Raw genomic sequence first — 20,695 nt, 5'->3', positions numbered from 1 at the left:
AACAATAGGGAAATGAGTAAATATTACACTTAAAACTGTGATAGGGATACTCATAACATAAATCTAGAAAAGAATGACTTCGAAACATCTAACGTAAAGCCTTTAAGAAAAACACACCATAAACACAATTTTAAATAGAATTCCTGGAAACAATGAAACTAGATTTAAAAGATTTTAAAATGTTTTTGTACATGAAATAAGAGTACTAGAGGGAAAAAATAAAAAGAAAATGAGAGCTATGCAAGAAAGAATTTGAAGGGTTTATTAATAGCTTAGAAAAAGACGTATAAAGCTAAGCAATAAAAACCCTAAAAATCAAAATGGACCAAATAAACACTAATGAGTCCATGACCCAGCAAGTGATATTAAAAATGTCAATCAACTGATAAAATGGAAGAAAATATAAAATAAGATGAGAACACTTTAATCATAACTGGACTATTATTTGAAAGTAGTGATTGAAAAAAAGACATAATAATTCAAGAACTCATAAATGTTCTCAGATTTTTAGAACAGAGAATATATTGGAAATAAAAAGAAAATAACATTTACCTCCTAAAGAAACCACAAATTGAAAACTCTTAGAAATATTACAGTCAAAATCCTAAATTTTCAAATCAAAGAAAATGAAATGGAAAAAAAGAAAAAAGAAAAAAAAAAAAAAACAGAAAGGCAAAATTCAAATACCAAAGAGCCAGAGTCAAGATAATGCAGTAATTATCATGCAAAGAAGCAGAAACCTTTAAAAAAAAAAAAAGCAGAAAACAAAAAATACAGACTTATAGTCAAAAATAACTTACCTGGTAAATTTGAGGATAATCCTACAACAGTAAAAAAAAAATTATCTTTAATGAAATATATGATTCTAGATATTCCACAAGAAAATACTGGATATGACTAGAAAATTAACATTACTACAGAAATTAAGAATAGCATAATAAAAAGCCTTTTGGGAGTTAAAAAAAAATAATTAAAACCAGAGTTTGTCCATGAACTAGGCTGAACAAGTTATAGTATAAAAATGTGATAAGAATACCACTGTGATATAAGAAATGAAAAAAATGATTTCAGAGAAACCTGGAAAGTCTTGTATGAATGAAGATTTAATATTGAGTAAAGGGAGAAGAACTAAGAGAATAATGTATAGAAAGAAAATAATGTTGCAATATCATACAATTTTGAAAGTTTTAAAGACTCTGATCAGCATAATGGCCAGCCAAAATTCCCACAGTACCAACAATAAAATATGCTACTTACCTCCAAACAAAGAGGTATAAGACTAATGAGTTATATTTTTGGGATCTAGTCACAGAAAAACAGTTTTGCTTGACCATATATTTTTGTAATAGGAACCTTGTTTTTCTTTCTTTCTCAACTAGGGAAAGTAGAAAAGACAAAATGAAAGTTTTTGATGCCTGAAAAAAAAAAGGTATAATTAAAAAAGGATAAGGTCAAACCCAAGCTAAGGTCAAAATAGTTATATGAAAGACAATATCCTAAGGTACCATACGATAATATAGTTTGCCTGGGGGATCTCTGAGTAAGGGAAGAATTTTGATAAAATAAGAGTCAGAGTATCATGACATATAAAATGGATAATTCTGATCATATAAAATAAAAAAAGATTTTACACAAACAAAATCAATGAATCCATAATTAGAAGAAAAACTGAAAGAAAACTGAAGAGAAAAATTTTATCAAGTATCGCTGATAAAGGCATCATTTCCCAAATATATAGAGAATTCAGTCAACAAAGAATTGGCAATTGAAGAGATGCTCATCAATTGAAGAATGACTAAATGATATGACTGTCATGGAATACTATGGTGTACTGAGAAATGATCACTAGGATGCTATCCAAAAATAAAAAAACTGAACTTAAATGAACTGATGCAATCTGAGGTAAGCAGAACAAGGATATTGTACATGGTAACAGATATCTTATAGAATGATCAACCATGAATGGCTTAGCTATTCTCAGCAATAAAACTGTCTTAAGATAATTCCAAAAAACTCATGATGTGATTTCATTTGTTTGAATTTTGCTATAATATCAGATAACAACTCCCTCTACATTTTTACAAAGTTAGGTATTTGTTGTTGTTCTGTTAGTGTGGCAAAAAATAAAGCATCATATAATAGCCAAAAAAAAAGACATGATGAAAAATGCTATCCTCCTCCAGAGAAAAAAGCTGATAAAAGCTGATAAAAGCTGATAATTGACTGAAACATATTTTTATTTTTATTTTCTTGAGGTTTTTTGTCTGTTTCCACAAGACTAATATGGAAATGTTTTACATAATTGCATATATATTAACTTACATCAAATTGCTTGCTTGCTAGATAATGAGGGAGAAGGGAGAAAAGGAGAATTTGAAACTCAAAATTTTAAAAATAAATGTTAAAAATTTTTGCTTTTAATTGGAAAACAAACTTTTTAAATATGTCTTCAGGACATCCATCTTACTTAATAGGCAATTGGAACAACCAATGAATAATGTTCCTTCCAAAGTAGCTATTAAGAATGCATACTCATACCTTTCCAGGACAAGAATGATCAGCCTCAATATTCTTAAAGTATTAGTGAAACACACAGTTCAAAAATGAAATGCCTCAGTTTAAATATAAAAATTGATTAATAGCTATTTCTAAATATTTTAACACAACACAATTTAACAACATCTTTGCATTTTCAAAACAATAGTAATAAGGGAATAAGTATTTAAGTACCTATTATGTGCCAGGCATTGTACTAAGCATTGTGTATACATCTCTGATATGTCCAACAGCACACAATTTTGGAAGTAGTTGACACTCAATTTGAACTGAGATCTCCTGACTTTGGACTAGGATTCTATTCATTCTGCTACCCCGCTGCATCCAAATACTACACAAAATTTGACCATGATTCTCAAGCATTCTCTCCCAATATGATCTAATAACTAGATAAGGATTTTTCAAAGGAAGACCAACTTTTTTCAAATGTTCAAGTCAAGGCAATTCTTTAAGAATACAATAATCATCTTGTAGTGGTGGTACTAATATGTAATTGCTTAGTTGGACATGATCAATAATGTTTTTCTTTTTCTTAATAACAGTGTCAAAAATCCTATTTTTCCCTCCTTCATGTCAACACTCAAATAAATCTGTGAAGCTCTTATTTCATCAGCATACAAAAATCTACAAAACTATTTTTGGAATGCTTTTGGAAGAAGATCACATTCAATTATTTTGAATAGTTATTGAAAGTGAAGTCTATATAGTATATTGGGTCAGGTACTACTGAATATGATAGTTGTTACATGAAAAGAGTACTACAATGCTATTTGACTAAATATTATACTTATTAGAAAAGAAGACATACATTAGAATCTGAAGACTTCATATAGTACATGATGATTTAGGTGGTATGTGGTTTCAACAAAGAACTGTCAAGTAAAAGAAAAAGCAGACTATATAACAAATAAAGATTAAAGCCTTTTTCTTTACAACTCATGAGCTAAGAATGGTTCTTTATTTTTCTATAAAATTTTAGTGTATTATAAAATATAAAATCATACTTTGCTCATGATTTGCACAAAAACAGGGAGAGAGAAAGATTTGGCCATTGTGCCATAGTGTGCCAACCTCTGTTCAAATAGAAAGAGTAATGGGTTCTTAACAAAAATAGTTTTAAGTCCACTATATTTTAATGAGCCTCATTTTCCAATCTTCAAAATGAAACTGCTATCCTTCTGTTAAATTTGTAGAGTAGCTTAAAATCAGTATACTAATAGAACTAGACAAATGATTTCATTAGTTTAGGAACTCTAGAGGGGGAAATTCACTCTACCAATGCAAAGAAGCATTTTCTATGCAACATATACTCTTTTATACAGAGAGTATAATGGTTAATTGAATTGCCCGGGATCATATTGCCACTAGGTGTCAGAAGAACTTGAACCCAAGTTTTTCTGGTTTCAAGGCTAGTTTTTCTATCCAATAGGATAGGCTGCCTCTCCCATTTTAAATAATAATAAAAAAATGAAAAAATGAAAACAATAACATAAAGCAGGAATAAAAAAATTGCACTTCCAGACCTCATCACATATAACATGCCATAAAATGTCTTATTTTATTAAATTACTTTTTTTGTCCATTCTTTTTTTTTATTATATATATATATTTTTATAATATTATCCCTTGTATTCATTTTTCCAAATTATCCCCCCCTCCCTCTATTAAATTACTTTTTAAAATTATTTTAATTTAAACTAAATTTTTAAAAACTATTTTAGTATTATTATTAAACTAAATTGTTTTAAGCTTTAAATTTAAAACTGAAATTTAGAGGACATTTTGTGTAATATAGAACAATAGTCATCAAAATCTTCCTATTAATTGTACTTTTAAAAAAGGAAGATTAGTTCAATGGAATAGACTGGACAAGAAAGAAATAGCTGAACTTAATAATCCAAAATCCAATAAACCCCCCAAACATGGACTACATAGGAAAAAACTCTTTTCCTGACAGAAATTGCTGTGAACACTGCCAAGTGTTGAGTTGAGACTAACCTCTTTAAGCTTTTTGGTTTCTCTGTTTCATGTACTTTCTCATGGCAGTCCAACCACCACTTACATGTGTAATTAGTCTTCCTAAAGTATACAATATGTGACCCCACTATTCAGTAAACTATGGCTCCCTATGATCTCTAGGCTCAAATAAAATTTCTGTATTGCATTCAAAGCCTTTCACAAACTGGCCCCCAATTTAACTTTGCTATTTTTTTTTTTGCCTTACTCCTCTTCACTCACTGAAATTCAGTGACACTGTCCTCCTTGCTATTCATCACAAAAAACTTGTCACCTCTTAACCTAAGGAATTTTCACTGGATCTTCCCTAGACCTAGAATTTCTTCCCTCAAATCCACATTCTGATTTCTAAGGCTCAGCTAAAAACTTCACCTTTTAGGATAAATCTTTCCTGGTTCCTCTTATTGCTGATAGTGTTTCTCTCTATTAATTATGTTATATTATCTCTATATATCATGTTAATTACATTATAGTTATATGCATATATATACAGATGTAAGCATATATATAAATGTATGTTTTCAAAGTGAGGACTGTCTTTTGGCTTTCTTTGTATTACTAATGCTTAGCACAGTACCTAGAATATGGCAGGTGCTTAAAATTCTTATTAACTGACATCAATACCTCTCACAGTTATGTCTAAGGGATGAATTAGTTCTTAACCAATCAAGAGACTGTTTTTGGTCAGTTATTTCAATTCTGTCTGACTCTTCTTCATTTCATTTGATGTTTTCTTAGCAAAGATACTAGAGAGTTTGTCATTTCCTTCTCCAGATCATTTTGCAGATGAGGAAACTGAGGCAAACATAATTGAGTAACTTTCCCAGGGTTCCACAGATTTGAATTCATGAAAATGAGTCTTTCTCACTCCAAGCTCAGTGTACTATTCCATTAAGGAATAGGAGTAAAAATGAAATCTTTAACTACATACAACTAAAAGACTTTTGTTCAGACAAAATTAATGAGATTAGGACAAAAGAGAATCTTTTGCCTCAACAATTAACCATGATCATAGTAACTCTTATAATTCTTGGATGTATTTGTCCAACTATCTCTCTACAGGCCTATCCATCAGCCATGTAATTTGTACTCTTTTTCCATTTCGTCAAATTTATTTTTTAAGGAATTGTTTTCTTCAGTGAATTCCTGTGTTTTCTTTTCCAAGGTACTGGCTCTTTTTGCCAACTTTTCATAATTCTCCTGTATAAAACTCATTTTTTTCCATTTTTCTTCTTTCTTTCTTAAAATTTCTTTTGAACTCTTCCAAGAGAGCTTTTGAGCTGGGGAGCAGTTCATATCTCCCTTTTGAGGATTCACCTGAAGGCATTTTACCTTTGCTGTCCTCTTGTAGGTGTGTGTTCTGATCTTCCCTGTCTCCATAGTAGCTTTGTATACTCAGAGCTCTGTTTGCTTCTTTGCTCATTTTTAGAAGTTGAGCTCAGCTCCTAGGACACAAAGAAAATTGTCCCAAATTCTTTTATAGGACAGGGACCTCCACTGACTGCACCAGGATAGGGCTGGAACTGGGTCTGGTGGTGGTTATAGGCTTTCCCACTGAGTTGGATGGACCTGCCCATGTCCTAACCATTAATCTGGGGTTAGGGAGCTCAAAATTTATTTTTTGTAGTTAGTTGCACTAGAAGTCTCACAGCTGGTCTGCTGATACAATGACCCAAGAAAGAGTAGCCAATCGTGCTGTACTTCAGTATAGAACCTCCTGCCAGATTCCTTGGCACCAGACCTCTCTGTGCCACGTCTCTCCATTCTGTGTCTACACTAGGTCATATCCCCCCTGCCCAATAAAACAAATCTTTCCTAAAGTCTTTCCAAAATATCTTAACCTGGAAAATTATTACACTCCAAATGTTTGTGGGTTCTGATACTCCAGATTTATGAAATCTGTTCAGAGACTTGAACTAGTGTTGATTCTGAAGGAAACTGGGGAAATCTCAGGTAATATTACCTGTCTATTCTCTACCATCTTGGCTCCAGCAACACTCCCTTTTGCAACTTTTTGGACTAAATACCTATCCCTGACCATCACTCCCTTCAGCGTGTTGTTTCCCGCTTTATAATGGTAGTCCCTTGAGGTCTTTGTTTTTGTATTAGAATCATTTGATTAAAACGGTCCTTCAATTGTGATAGGTATTTAATAAGAATTTTTCATAAATTGATTCATATTGAGATAAATGTTAAACAACTCAGGTTTCAAGTTATATCCAGAAACCAGGTAAAAATGACAAAAGAGGTAGAATAGTCAACACTAAAAAGGGTTATTAAAACACAGGAATACTGACACATTGTTGGTAGATCTGGTCAACTATTCTGGAAAGCAATAAGACAAGTAATTAACAGACACATGGTAAAGATTTACATGAACTGATGTACTGCTAAATAGAACCAGAAAAATAATATACACAGTGACTAAGGTAACACAAATGGAAAGAATAATAGCAAAATGGTCATAAGTGAATGGCATGAAATTATAATGACTAAGTTAGGACTCAAAGAAGAGATGTGAGAATCTCTCACTTTTATTTACAAAGTTCAAGAATTATAAGTGTGGAACATTATAAGATAGTACAGATTTTTTCAATGAGTTGATTAATTTTGCTGAATGTTAGAACCTCTCTTCCAGAATATATGTATATATTTAATAATTTTTCTAACATACTTGGCTAAGATGTACACATTTTTTTTATTTCTCTTATTCTTATTTTTTTATTTAATTTTTATTTTATTTTATAATTATAACTTTTTTTTTGACAGTACATATGCATGGGTAATTTTTTACAACATTATCCCTTGCACTTACTTCTATTCAGATTTTTTCCCTTCCTCCCCCAACCCCCTCCCCCAGATGGCAGGCAGTCTTATACATGTTAAATATATTACAGTATATTCTAGATACAATATATGTGTGTAGAACCGAATTTCTTGTTGCACAGGAAGAATTGGATTCAGAAGGTAAAAATAACAGTTTACACTCATTTCCCAGTGTTCCTTTTCTGGATGTAGCTGATTCTGTCCATCAATAATCAATTGGAATTGGATTAGCTCTTCTCTATGTTGAAGATATCCACTTCCATCAGCATACATCCTCATACAGTATCATTGTTGAAGTGTATAATGATCTTCTGGTTCTGCTCATTTCACTTAGCATCAGTTGATGTAAGCCTCTCCAAGCCTCTCTGTATTTCTCCTGTTGGTCATTTCTTACAGAACAATAATATTCCATAACGTTCATATGCCATAATTTACCCAACCATTCTCCAATTTCTAGCCACTACAAAAAGGGCTGCCACAAACATTTTGGCACATACAGGTCCCTTTCCCTTCTTTAGTATTTCCTTGGGATATAAGCCCAGTAGTAGTATGGCTGGGTCAAAGGGTATGCACATTTTGATAACTTTTTGGGCATAATTCCAGATTGCTCTCCAGAATGGTTGGATTCTTTCACAACTCCACCAACAATGCATCTGTGTCCCAGTTTTCCCACAGCCCCTCCAACATTCATCGTTATTTGTTCCTGTCATCTTAGCCAATCTGACAGGTGTGTAATGATATCTCAGAGTTGTCTTAATTTGCATTTCTCTGATCAATAGTGATTTGGAACACTCTTTCATATGAGTAGAAATAGTTTTAATTTCATCATCTGAAAATTGCTTGTTCATATCCTTTGACCATTTATCAACTGGAAAATGGCTTGATTTCTTATAAATTAAAGTCAATTCTCTGTATATTTTGGAGATGAGGCCTTTATCTGAACCTGTAACTGTAAAAATGTTTTCCCAATTTGTTACTTCCCTTCTAATCTTGTTTGCATTAGTTTTGTTTGTGCAGAAACTTTTTAATTTGGTGTAATCAAAATGTTCTATTTTGTGATCAATAATGCTCTCTAGTTCTCCCTTGGACACAAACTCCTTCCTCCTCCAGAAGTCTGAGAGGTAAACCATCCCGTGTTCCTCCAATTTATTTATGATTTCGTTCTTTATGCCTAAATCTTGGACCCATTTTGATCTTATCTTAGTATGTGGTGTTAAATGTGGGTCCATGCCTAGTTTCTGCCAAACTAATTTCCAGTTTTCCCAGCAGTTTTTGTCAAATAATGAATTCTTATCCCACAATTTGGGATCTTTGGGTTTGTCAAACACTAGATTGCTATTTTTATTCACTATCTTGCCCTGTGAACCTAACCTATGCCACTGATCAACTAGTCTATTTCTTAGCCAATACCAAATGGTTTTGGTGACTATTGCTTTATAATATAGTTCTAGATCAGGTACAGCTAGACCACCTTCACTTAATTTTTTTTTCATTACTTCCCTTGAAATTCTCGACCTTTTGTTGTTCCATATGAATTCTGTTGTTATTTTTTCTAGGTTATTTAAATAGTTTCTTGGAAGTCTGATTGGTATAGCACTAAATAAATAGATTAGTTTGGGGAGTACTGTCATCTTAATTATATTCGCTCGGCCTATCCAAGAGCACTGAATGTCTTTCCAATTATTTAAATCTGACTTTATTTTTGTGGCAAGTGTTTTGTAATTTTGCTCATATAATTCCTGACTCTCCTTTGGTAGATATATTCCCAAATATTTTATACTATCGACCGTTATTTTGAATGGAATTTCCCTTTGTATCTCTTGCTGTTGGATTATGTTGTTAATGTATAAAAATGCTGAGGATTTATGTGGATTTATTTTGTATCCTGCGACTTTGCTAAAATTCTGAATTATTTCTAATAGCTTTTTAGCAGAGTCTTTGGGGTTCTCTAAGTATCCCATCATGTCATCTGCAAAAAGTGATAATTTGATTTCCTCATTTCCTACTCTAATTCCTTGAATCTCTTTCTCGGTTCTTATTGCCAAGGCTAGAGTTTCTAGTACTATATTGAAAAGTAATGGTGATAGTGGGCAACCTTGTTTCAGATGTACACATTTTAACTTCCACATAAATCTAAAGCCCTTTGGCTCCACAATATCAAGAAGTACTTTATTTAAAGAAGTTATTTAATTAGCTTTTCTCAGTATGTAAAAGTGGTTACTATGGGTTACAATGAAGTTGCTATGAATAGGTTACATCACTGAGGAATTCAAAATAAAGAGATCTTGTTGCATCATTTCCATGTCCAGAAACTTTTAGTGACTTTGTAATTTCATATTATAAACAAAAATATATCAGTGAGATACAAACTCCACTCTCTACCTGCAACTGACATCTTCTTTAATCTGCTTTCCCACCCACCACCAAAGTCCCACTCCAGATTTACTCATCCCTTCCTTGTACATTCTGGAATTCTGAGATATACAGAGCTAACAAAACTGCTTTCATCTAAAGCCTCTTCTTTTCTCACTTGATGTTCTTTGGCACTCATTAAGAACTGGATCCTTCCCCATAATACATTTCTAATAATGTGACCCAGTACTGGTCTGGTTTTATTTGCAACTCAGAAGTCACTATGGAGTTGCTCCCCACAAATACTTCTTGAATTTGCTTCGGCTACTCTCAATCAATAACTTCTCTTCTAAAATTCATTGCTGTTGTTCAGTCATTTCCAAGTGGTGTGAAATGTGTGTTCCCATTTGGGGTTTTCTTAGCAAAGACACTGGAGGTATTTGCAGTCCCATCTCTCTACTCATTGTAAATGAGGAAATTGAGGCCCAAGGAGCTAAGTGACTTGTCCAGGGTCACCCAGCTGAAAAGGGCCTGAGGCAAGATTGGAATTAGCAGCATGTTCATGCACAATAGCAGCCCCTCACTGCACCCAAACATCACCCAATTAAGATTTTTTGGCTGTTATCTACTAGAGATCTATCATATTACCTATTCCTTACATTACATGGCTGGCTCAGTTTTACTCTTTACCTTAACTTCTGTCTTCATGATATGGAGCTTCACTTTCCAGATCTTCAATCTATTCAGTTTTCATAATGTATTCCTCTATTTCACCTCAACTACACATGGAGATGGTCAGACCTTCAATCCTGCCATCAGCCACATGTGTTCCATTTTCACAATCTTCCAAACTGCTATTAGAACATCTTTTATCATTCTCTTTTCTGTTCTGCTTTATGATTCTTAATTCTGTTCTTCATCCTCACCCTTTCCTTATATCAACTCTTTGGTGAATCAACTGAACTCTACATTATCCATTAAAGATGAAACCCTTCTCTCTATATCCTATTTGCCATGTCAGTTCCAAACCTTGAATTACTTCCAAGATCTGCTGTCTTCATTCTATAGTAATTGAACTATGCTGATTGAGTCTATTACATATTTATGTTATATAATCTCACCTATGTCCTCACTGCAGCAAGACAATGCTTTTATATAATCCTAAACACACTGCTAACTCACTACAGTAGCTATTCCAGCTTTTTTCCTCCATCTTTAAACTTTCCATGGCCCTTCTTCTCAATTTTTAAACTAATAGTGGCATAGCTAAATGATATGACATGAGGAGAAAGGGAAAAGAAGCCTCTCTTGGCAATGGGCCTCAGTTTTTTCAATTAAATGTCAGGTGCCACTGCTCTCTCTCATTTAGATGTCTTTCCCCACTATTTTATCCTTCACTATTGTCTCATTTGAATAAGTGATCTTTCTCCTTGCCAAGGCAAACCCTTGAAACTCACTTTGATCCCATTCCATTCTGTCTTCAAGTAGACTGCCACATCAAATCAAAACTCATTAATCTTCAGTTTCTGTTATTGCTTTCCTGGTTCCTACAAACATTACCATGTCTCTGGACCCTTTAAAAAGGTCATCAATTGTAGGCAGCTTTTTAAAGAATTAGCCATAAAAATGGGGAGAGACATAGAATAGCTAGCATTCTATTTTCAAGCCTCATCATGTAACTGGAATTACTCTCTAAAATTACTAAGTCAAATGGTCTTTTCTCAATTCTAATAACTCTTGATTTCTTTGTAACCTTTGACACTGTCATTCATTCATTCTTTTTTAAAAAATATTCTTTTATTTTAACTTTCATTGACATCTTTCTCTCCTGGTTTTCCTCCTAAATGTCTGATAATTATCAGTCTCTTTTTCCTCTGTCTCTTTTATCTTCCATTAGGTCACATTCACATATGTGTTCACCAAGACTCTATCCTGATTTCTTTTTTCTTCTCTCTCTTTCTATTATCTCACTTGCTGTTCTTAATCAGCTTTCATGGATTCAATTATCACCTTTATGCAGATGACTCCACTCTATTTATCCAGCCTTAACTTATTCCCTCCTGATTTCCAGACTCACATTATCAACTGCTTATTAAACATTTTGATTTGGATGCCCTGTATCTATCTGAAACTGAGCAGGTCCAAATCAGAACTCATCATTTTGTCCCTCAAAACTCCCCTTTTCCAAACTTTCCTGTTACTCTCAGAAGTACCATCATCCCTCCCAATCACTTAATTTCTCATAATTTTTTGTGTCATCTTCAATTTCTCATTTGAATTAAACTTACAAATATAATCTGTAACGTGCTCTCCTGGCAGTTACAATTACTAGTCTGCTCTAGGCCCAACAGAGTACCTTTGACCACTGTCCTTTGCAGTGTGAACTCTACCCGGCTCGCCTCCTCTGAGGCCTTCAAAGGTCTCTGGCCACGATCTCTTGAATCTATAGCTTAATAACTGGTAGCACACTCAAGAACAGCCACATGTAATCTTAAAAGCCTTTATTATACCTACTCACATAATACCCTGACTGATGCCCTGACTTGTTGGTGCCTGAGTGAACATCTGGTCAGAAGACCCACGTGTTCACTACCAAACTCCTTACCTCTTTTGGCTACCCATCTTGGCTTGGCCACCCAGGCTAGGGAGCCAGGGTGAAGAGCGCCAGGTTAAAGAGAGCGACTGCTGCCTGCAGTGGGCTTATAAAGGGCCTGTGAGATCACATACCAATCAGCCAATCAGTGAGAGAGTCACCCATTACGAAGCTATCTCATCATGGCCAAGATCCCACCTACAAGGCAGTCCTAATATCCACAGAAATTACTTCTGGGCCTAAATCTCCCAATGCACTGTGTCCGCCCATTTAAAGGGACCTTACAATAATCCATTGTCAAGTTCTATCATTTCCACAGAAATAAATGAAGACTTTTTAAACATAAGAACAACATATCATAATATAAAAGTAAATAATTTTGAGAATTTTGTAAACAATGAAGAATGAATAGAATCAAGAGGACAATTATTAAAAGGCTATTAATGGTTCCAGATGAGTAATATAGAGAAACATTTGATTTAGGGATATGGAATGATATACATACAAATAACTCTTTTTCTATCCATCTATTTATTATTTGTATATAACCATTGAGAGAATATGTATTATTTGACTGTGTATTTATTACAAAAAAGTTTATTTTTCTGTTCTTTTTCCTTTAATAGGTACATAAATAGTAAGAAGAAACTAGATTTTTCTTAATTTTTTTTAAAATAAAGGAAATATAAAATGTTATATGAACATTCAAGAAGCCATTACATATTATTATATTATTTTTACTTAACTGTTTTGCTTTGTTACAAGAGTCCTCTCAGAAGTGAGAGTAATCTGTAAATGTTTATAATGTTAAAAAAAATTTAATAAAACTCAAAATGTAATGATGGGGAGAAAAAAGAAATCAGAATGATGATGATGATGATGATGATGATGATGATGATGATGATGATGATGAAAAAAGCATATCCATACCATAGCAGGGTCATATGAAGTTATACTGAGGATTTCTGGGAATGATTTTCTTAAAGTTATAATATAGGACCTAAACTTTATTTAGGAAGGAAAATAACTTCTTTATAAAATTCCTCAAAATTTCAAGAAGTTACACAAGTAAACTAAAATAATAAGGGAAACTCCCTGACTTCTCAGGAAGGGAGAGGAAACACTTTGCAAATTTTGCTTGGCAGAAAATCTATAAGCATCATGCATTGTTCACAAACTAAGTAGTGCTCTCTACTTAAAATATAATAGCAATAACTACTAAATAGTAATAATTTTGTAGAACATTTATTTATATTCTGAATTAATACAAATGACTACTTAAGTAGTATCACAAACAGGCTGTTTCATAACAATATAACATTTAATTGTTGATGTAATATGTAGGCATTTTTAGTTTCTGAAGTTATATCAATGAAGTCCAAATACTTTAATACTTAGCAAAATATTAAGTGCTGAATAGGATGAATTCATATCTTCTATAGTACCAAACACCTTCTCCATAATTTCATAGAAATTTTTTAACATTCAAATGTTCAATAGATAAATGGAGAAAGAAAGGAAGCTGGGACTCAGTTCCACTGAACTAAATCACTACTCTTTTCCCCAAAATGTCCTAAATAGAGGGATAAGAAATAAGTTCAAGAATTATGAGTAATTATTTTCTCATATTCAGCAAGTATATCTTAGGGAATGTATCAAAGGATTGATTATACCTAATTCTTTTTTATCTTTTTTCTTTCTTTCCTTAAAAAAAAAAAAACAACTGGATATATTTATTTTTCCCAGGCTAAAGTGCAGTGGCCACTAACAGGCATAATCCCACTGTGGTGCTAACTTCATTTCTGCCCTGGTCTGGTTCACACCTCCTTAAACAAAGTTGCATCATATTCAATCAAAGATCCTTTTGACTTCTAAATCTATTTTCCTAATGCTCTGTAAATCTGGTTAACAAATTTTCATTTTTACATATTTTCATGTAATTTTTAAAAATCTATTCATAAGTCATAGGTCTAATTATTCAAATATACCTTATTGCAAGGTAGTATTGACTCAGCTCCTCAAATTCCTTGCCAGTGGAGTACAAATTCTAGCAGTTTCTACCAAGCCAGAAAAGATTTTAGTATGGCCAAGGGGATTGTATGATTTGAGTATCAGTTTAATTACAGGAGACTGGTCACCAAATGGACTGAGAGGCACTGAATTTTTCTATTAAATTAAATTAATTTCAAATTTGAGATGATTTTAAAACTGTACCAATAAAGGGAGAAGAGGTATATATAGAAATAAATACACACATATATATTTACATGTGTATGTATATATACATATATATATATTCACATTTGTACAAATGTATTTGTGTGTATATGTATATATAAGCATATATATACATATACACACGTATATATATATATATATATATATATATACATATATACACACACATATATATATATACATATACACACACACACACACACACACACACACACACACACACACACACACACACATATATATATATATATATATATGTTTATTATTTATTTTCTTTCACTCCATATAAAAACTATCCAGGAAATTAGAAATAAATATTTGTCACTGAAATCTTCTCACATCATGAAAAAGTGGACAATTTGCATTCATTTTAATAGCATCTAGTATTTTCATTTTTGTACTGTTCTTAGAGCTCTTTAAAAATGGCTACATTTTTTTCCTAGTGCTTCAGATACATAAGATATAAATGCAATATTTTACAAAGTATATTTGCTTTGTTATATCTTTATCTCTGCAAGGTTAACATAAAGAGTTTTTTTTAACATTCACCTTTAGCTGCAGTGTCTTCTCTAAGTTTTCAATCTTCTTTTCAGCAGCTTTAAGCCTCAAGAGGTCCTTGGAGTCTTTAAAACACGTCTTTGGGGACAGAGACCTTGAACGTTTCACAGGTGGTTCCTCGAGAATAAAACAAGGACATGGTTGAACTAGTTGGAACACTGGATTATGAAAGACATGCAAAATTAAAGAACAAGTAATTTTGAATACTAATAATGAATTATAAAAAAATCCTGCATGGAATACCAGAGAAATAACAAGCAGAATTACCACAGTGCTACCGCTAAAGGTTTCTCTGTGACTCGTTAATGAGAATATTCATTTACATTTACATTGTTTCTTTCAGAATAATGATGTCCCATTAGGGAAGACTAAAGGGTTATAGACTCAGAAATGCAAGAAACCTCATTACAAAGGAGGGGATGGAGGCTGGTCTAATTGCTCTATAAGGGTCCAAGGTTACACTTGATAGGACAACCAGAAACAAGAGGGAAAGGATTTTTTTTCCCTTTGAAATAGTTTAACACACTGTGAAGTTGAAGGAACAATATGCTTGAGGAATATAAATACAACAGACAGTAGATCTTATACCATAATGACCATATGGTCATTAACTATAATGTGGCTAACTAGAGACAAGAATATGTGTTTATATTATGTACAGCTTCATATAGCAATCTGGAGAAGGAATATGTGAAAGCACCTCTATTAAGCTGGGCAGCATCTTGTTCATACTTCAGGTCCTCATGAAAAGAAGAAATAAAGTTCTATTCAGAATATTCCCTCTCATATTCTAAATTTTTATGAGGAACAATGAACTGTCCAGAAGTATTTTTTCAACTTCAGTAACTATAAACAAGCTAACATTAGGATCTATATATGTTAATTCAAATTTTTATAATTTTTAACATTTGAAAATATTTTAGCCTCTCTAAGCTATTCAAACAATAGCAAAAACCAAATTCTATAATTATGCCAAGTGAACATTTTCTATAAGAACTACAGATTATTTTAGAGCAAGCAAATAAAATGCCACCTTAGATCCTTGGGTCAAATCTTAAATAGATCAAGATTTTTCAAATCATAAGACAAAATGGCAAGTGTTAAAAGAAAAAATTACTTGTATTAATAAACACCTTCATCACACTGCTTTTCCAGAAAAATAATATATCATTAGCAAAATAACAGACTTTGATTAAAATAATTAAACAATATAAAACTTGAAGAGAAGCATTTTGAAACTTATTTTAAGAAAACAATTAATTTTATTAATTGATCCAGAGACAACATTTTTACAATGTAAGCCTGTTACATTGATATTTTAATTAGATAAAGTTTTCTAATTATCTTTGGTGTAATGCCAACACATGCAATGATTACTTTAAAAAGAAAATAAAGATATGAAAATTTTACATGAATAATTATACCATTCTAAATATCTCAATTTCTTCATTAATTACAGTATAGAGTTCTTCTTTGTATCTGTGAAGAGGGGGAAATAATTTAATATTATTTAATATCCTATGTAAATAGGATAGGTAAGTAGAGAAAAGCTGTGATTTGATTTGTGTAAGCAAAAAAAAAGCCTTCTACCAATACAGATCAGAAACTATTAAACAACCTATAATCTTATTTTCTGGGATACCAAGTGGTTAAATGACTTACACAGTATCTCATAAGCAATATGTGCCAAAGGCTGGGCTTGTACCCAAGATTTCCTGACTTTAGAGTCAGCTCTCTATCCACAATTTATACTTTTTCACATGTAAAATATGATAACTAAATGAAAGTTTAGTTATTTTATTTTGATTCTTCTGGTTTTTAAAACACAGATGATTATACTAAAGTAGTTATTTTGAGATCAAAAGTATTTGTCAGTTGAAATGAATGTGTCAAGCTTGATCAGCAATTTATCGACTAGTCATTTTAATATCAACAAAATTATTTTTATTTGAGGGGAAAATAAACATATGAGATCTTCATTACATTACTTGGAACACTATAAATATTAATTTTTAAATGTATAAATAAATGACCTTTTAAGCAATTTATGAATCTATTGTGTTTTGTTCAACAAACTAAAACTTTCTACTTCAAACTGAATTATTTTAATGAGTGTTTAGAAAATACTTTCTTTAAATTAGTTTTTTAAAATAAATAATAAAAATTTGTTTTATGAGCTTTTTTTAGATCTTCTCCCAAATAAAATTGTTTGACTGAAATTATTAAGACAAACACACTGCAATAAAACTTTTCTACCTCATATATTCTTCCAAATCCTGAGATGATGCTTCCTATGTGAATACTGGTAGAGGAACTCTTCTCTGATAGCTTAACATTTGCTATTTTCAATTTCTCCTGTAAAAAGTCAATTTCAGACTTTTGTGACACCATCATGGTTTCTAGACTAGAAAGGGATGGCTGCTGAAATTCCTATAAAAATAATAAGATATCAAATTATTTTAAAAGAGTTTATTCGAATTAGTAGAGAGTTTCCCCCATTAGGAACAAATATTAAATAGAAATAATATTCAAAATGCAATATTTTTTTCAAATAATCTGAGTAAATATTTTCATAAATGATATTATCAAAAAGAGGAGGAAAACTCAAAAGGAAAAAGCATGTGCTTATTCATACAAGTAGAAATCATTTACAAATGATTTCCATTTCAAATTCATGATTTAAAATATAAGAATTTTCTACAAAACATCTAATCTACCATCTTATTTTGAGTCACAAGTATAATAAGAATATAAATCCATAAAAAATAAACCAGTAACTTGTTACTCTATAACATACAAAAGTTATTTTTAGTAAAATATTCTGCTCCATATATTAACATTTATTTTCTGTCAGATAAAATACATATAAAACTCAAAATTAATATAAATCTTTGAAAACTTTTTGCAATAAATCTGTTAATACTTAGTGCATTCTCAACCAGATATATTTGACTTCATTAAAACCTATAAAATACGCTATTTCAACATTTTCCATTGGTATTTATATCTCACAACATATTTATTGAATGATCACAAAATGCAAAAAGATTAGTAAAATATTTCAACCATATTCAAAACAAAATGTCATTGCTCACAAGAAAACAAAGAGCCCTGATTCCTTGGTTCTCAAATTATCATTAGGAATTCAATATTCATTAAATTACATTTAACTAAAGGTTTGGGGTATCTCATTCCTCTCAATTTATGTTCCTAAGGACCCTAAAATAAAATGTTAATTTCTTTTGGGTCACAATAAAAATTTTCATTTATTTCTTCCTTTTTTGACAAAATACTCCAAATCCTAAAAGATCATCTCATACGAGACCATTTTTGATAAATATTGTTACAGTTTTCATCTCTCAAGGTTACTAGCAAACCTGTTTTCCACTCACATGGCATTCTAATTTAATAGCCATTTTCAATATATTATTTATACAAGAGGCAATGTTTCATATTGAATAGAGAGATGGCCTCAAAACTAAAGAGGAGAAAAAAGAACTACCTTTGGCATATATTGGCTGTGTTTTCTTAAGTAAATCACCCTCTCTCTACTCTAAGCAATTCTCTAACACTAAAAGTTGCCCCCCAAAATACAACAATTTTCAATGATAATGGGAATTTCCTATTCTAGGATTGTCCAAACTAATAAACTCATGGGTCTAAATCACTATTCCTATAACTTATACCTTTTAATGAAAAATTTACCACAATTTTGCATATGAAATTGTGAGTCCTTGACATTTGAAACCTTTTGAGAATTTTCTCCTACTAACTTTTTAAAATCAGTTTCTCCCTTCTACTCAATTCATGCAAATCTCTATATTCCTTGATTTTCAAAATTTTAAAATATCATATATTGTGTTTGTAATATTTCTTTATTTGCTAATTTGCCAAGGTAAACTTAGCAAATTTCTTCTATGTTGTCCTTACTTGACATTTAACATATTCTGAACAGATTATGATTTACAGAGAGTGTTGTTATCCTCATTATGTTAGCAAATAAATTTGAAATGACTTTTTCCTGGATCATACAAAAACTTGTAGTTAAACTTGGAAAAAAACACTTCATAATATATACATAAAATGTATTATATAGAGTGATTCTCTATTTTAAGTATTAGCTGGGAATGGATTGTAGATCTGTCTAACAAAAACTAGACTCTAAAAATGTAGTAAGACTCATTAATAGACACTGAAAAAATGAGTGTTTCCCAACTTCATTGGTAGAAGAAATACTCATATAAGCATGGGTTCTTCAATTAATAAAAAGTAAATAACAAAGCCTGTATCTTAAAGATAACCTAAATGCTATAGTGGTATCTACCCATGTTTAAAAAAAAAAAAAAAAAAAAAAAAAAACAGGAGTTCTTAATTTAGAGTCCTTGAACTTCTTAAAAATTATTTTGATAACTATATTTCAATTAATTGTTGGTTTTCTTTAAATTCAATGTATTTTATTTTATTCATTTTATAACTTCATTCTGAGAAGGGGTCCATAAGCTTTAGCAGAATAATGAAGGAGTCTATAATACCAAAAATGGTTAAGAACCCCTAACTTACAGGAAGAACTCCAGCCCACTGGTAAATCCCATGGTAGGAAATTTATAGCAAAACATGGACAAGAAATTACACAGGATAAAAAGGTATGAGTGGTTAATAATTATGGTTAATAAGATAAAAGATCCACTCAAGTAATGTTATAGATATGAAAATATGAGAAAAATGCAAACACTGATTAAGTTTGGGTTTTTTTTAATTTTTTATTATTTTAATGTGTAAATGGGTACTGTCAAATAAAGAAACCAAGGAATAGTATTTAAGCAGCACCTTATTCTAAAGACCTCAATAAATAAATCTCAAAACTAAAAAAAAAAAAATTATTAAACAAGTATAAATGGCCATATCTAATAAATATGACAAATTTAAAACAAAAAATGTTAAAGTATTATCACATTTTTTCCCTCAAGACCCAAAAGCCTAGTATATCTGTCATAGAGGTATAAGAAATAAAATCACAGACTTTACTATTACTTAGTCTATTTTCACTAATATAAAGAAAAAACAAATTATGCTTCTATATTATAAATTTATCAAAAAGATAGCAGGCAAACACAAGATGTAAATAAGTGATGGATGACATAAAAAATCTGAATGAGAATAACTACTGACATAAAAGTTATTTCACTATTAGCTATACCTTTTAAGTCATGGTTGACCGGTAAGAACTCAAGTCCAAGTAAACATTAAACTTAAAGAATGGGTGAAAATGAGTAAGTCTTAGTATATGATTATAGCATCTCCACTGAAACAAACTATCACTTGAAAGTGTAGATAGCAGGAAAGATGTTTCTATTATAAATTCCAATCAATTATGAAAGTTGGCACAATAAAGAGAAGATGCAAAAATCCCCCAAATTATATCTTAGCCATCAAATGCTTAATGTCAATAGATACAAATCAAATTCAGCATTTATTTAGAGCACAATATGATTCATAAAATACTACAAAAGTGAATGTTAAAAGATTAAAAGTAGTACTGCATCATAAAACAGCAAA

The 20,695-nt window shown here is 31.4% G+C and overlaps 1 protein-coding gene across 12 annotated transcripts in view; it reads right to left on the bottom strand.

Moving 5' to 3' along the window:
* The window catches only part of CNTLN (centlein), a 427,436-nt gene that overhangs the window by 208,726 nt on the left and 198,015 nt on the right, over positions 1-20,695 (bottom strand). For 9 of the 12 annotated variants that reach the window (XR_012484846.1, XM_074282960.1, XM_074282954.1 and 6 more), the window contains 3 exons: positions 17,396-17,569; positions 15,131-15,256; positions 801-821 (listed from right to left, as the gene is read on the bottom strand). Coding sequence is in view for 11 of the 12 variants with exons in the window: in XM_074282960.1 (XP_074139061.1) it covers positions 801-821; positions 15,131-15,256; positions 17,396-17,569 (321 nt within the window). In the remaining variant the exon portion in view is untranslated. The remainder of the gene's footprint in view (positions 1-800; positions 822-15,130; positions 15,257-17,395; positions 17,570-20,695) is intronic. The other 3 variants (XM_074282961.1, XM_074282956.1, XM_074282955.1) reach the window with 2 other exon arrangements.

The sequence above is a fragment of the Sminthopsis crassicaudata genome, chromosome 1, assembly GCF_048593235.1.
Source record: "Sminthopsis crassicaudata isolate SCR6 chromosome 1, ASM4859323v1, whole genome shotgun sequence".
In the NCBI taxonomy this organism is placed as follows: domain Eukaryota; kingdom Metazoa; phylum Chordata; class Mammalia; order Dasyuromorphia; family Dasyuridae; genus Sminthopsis; species Sminthopsis crassicaudata.
This window is presented reverse-complemented; position numbering and strand designations above follow the sequence as displayed.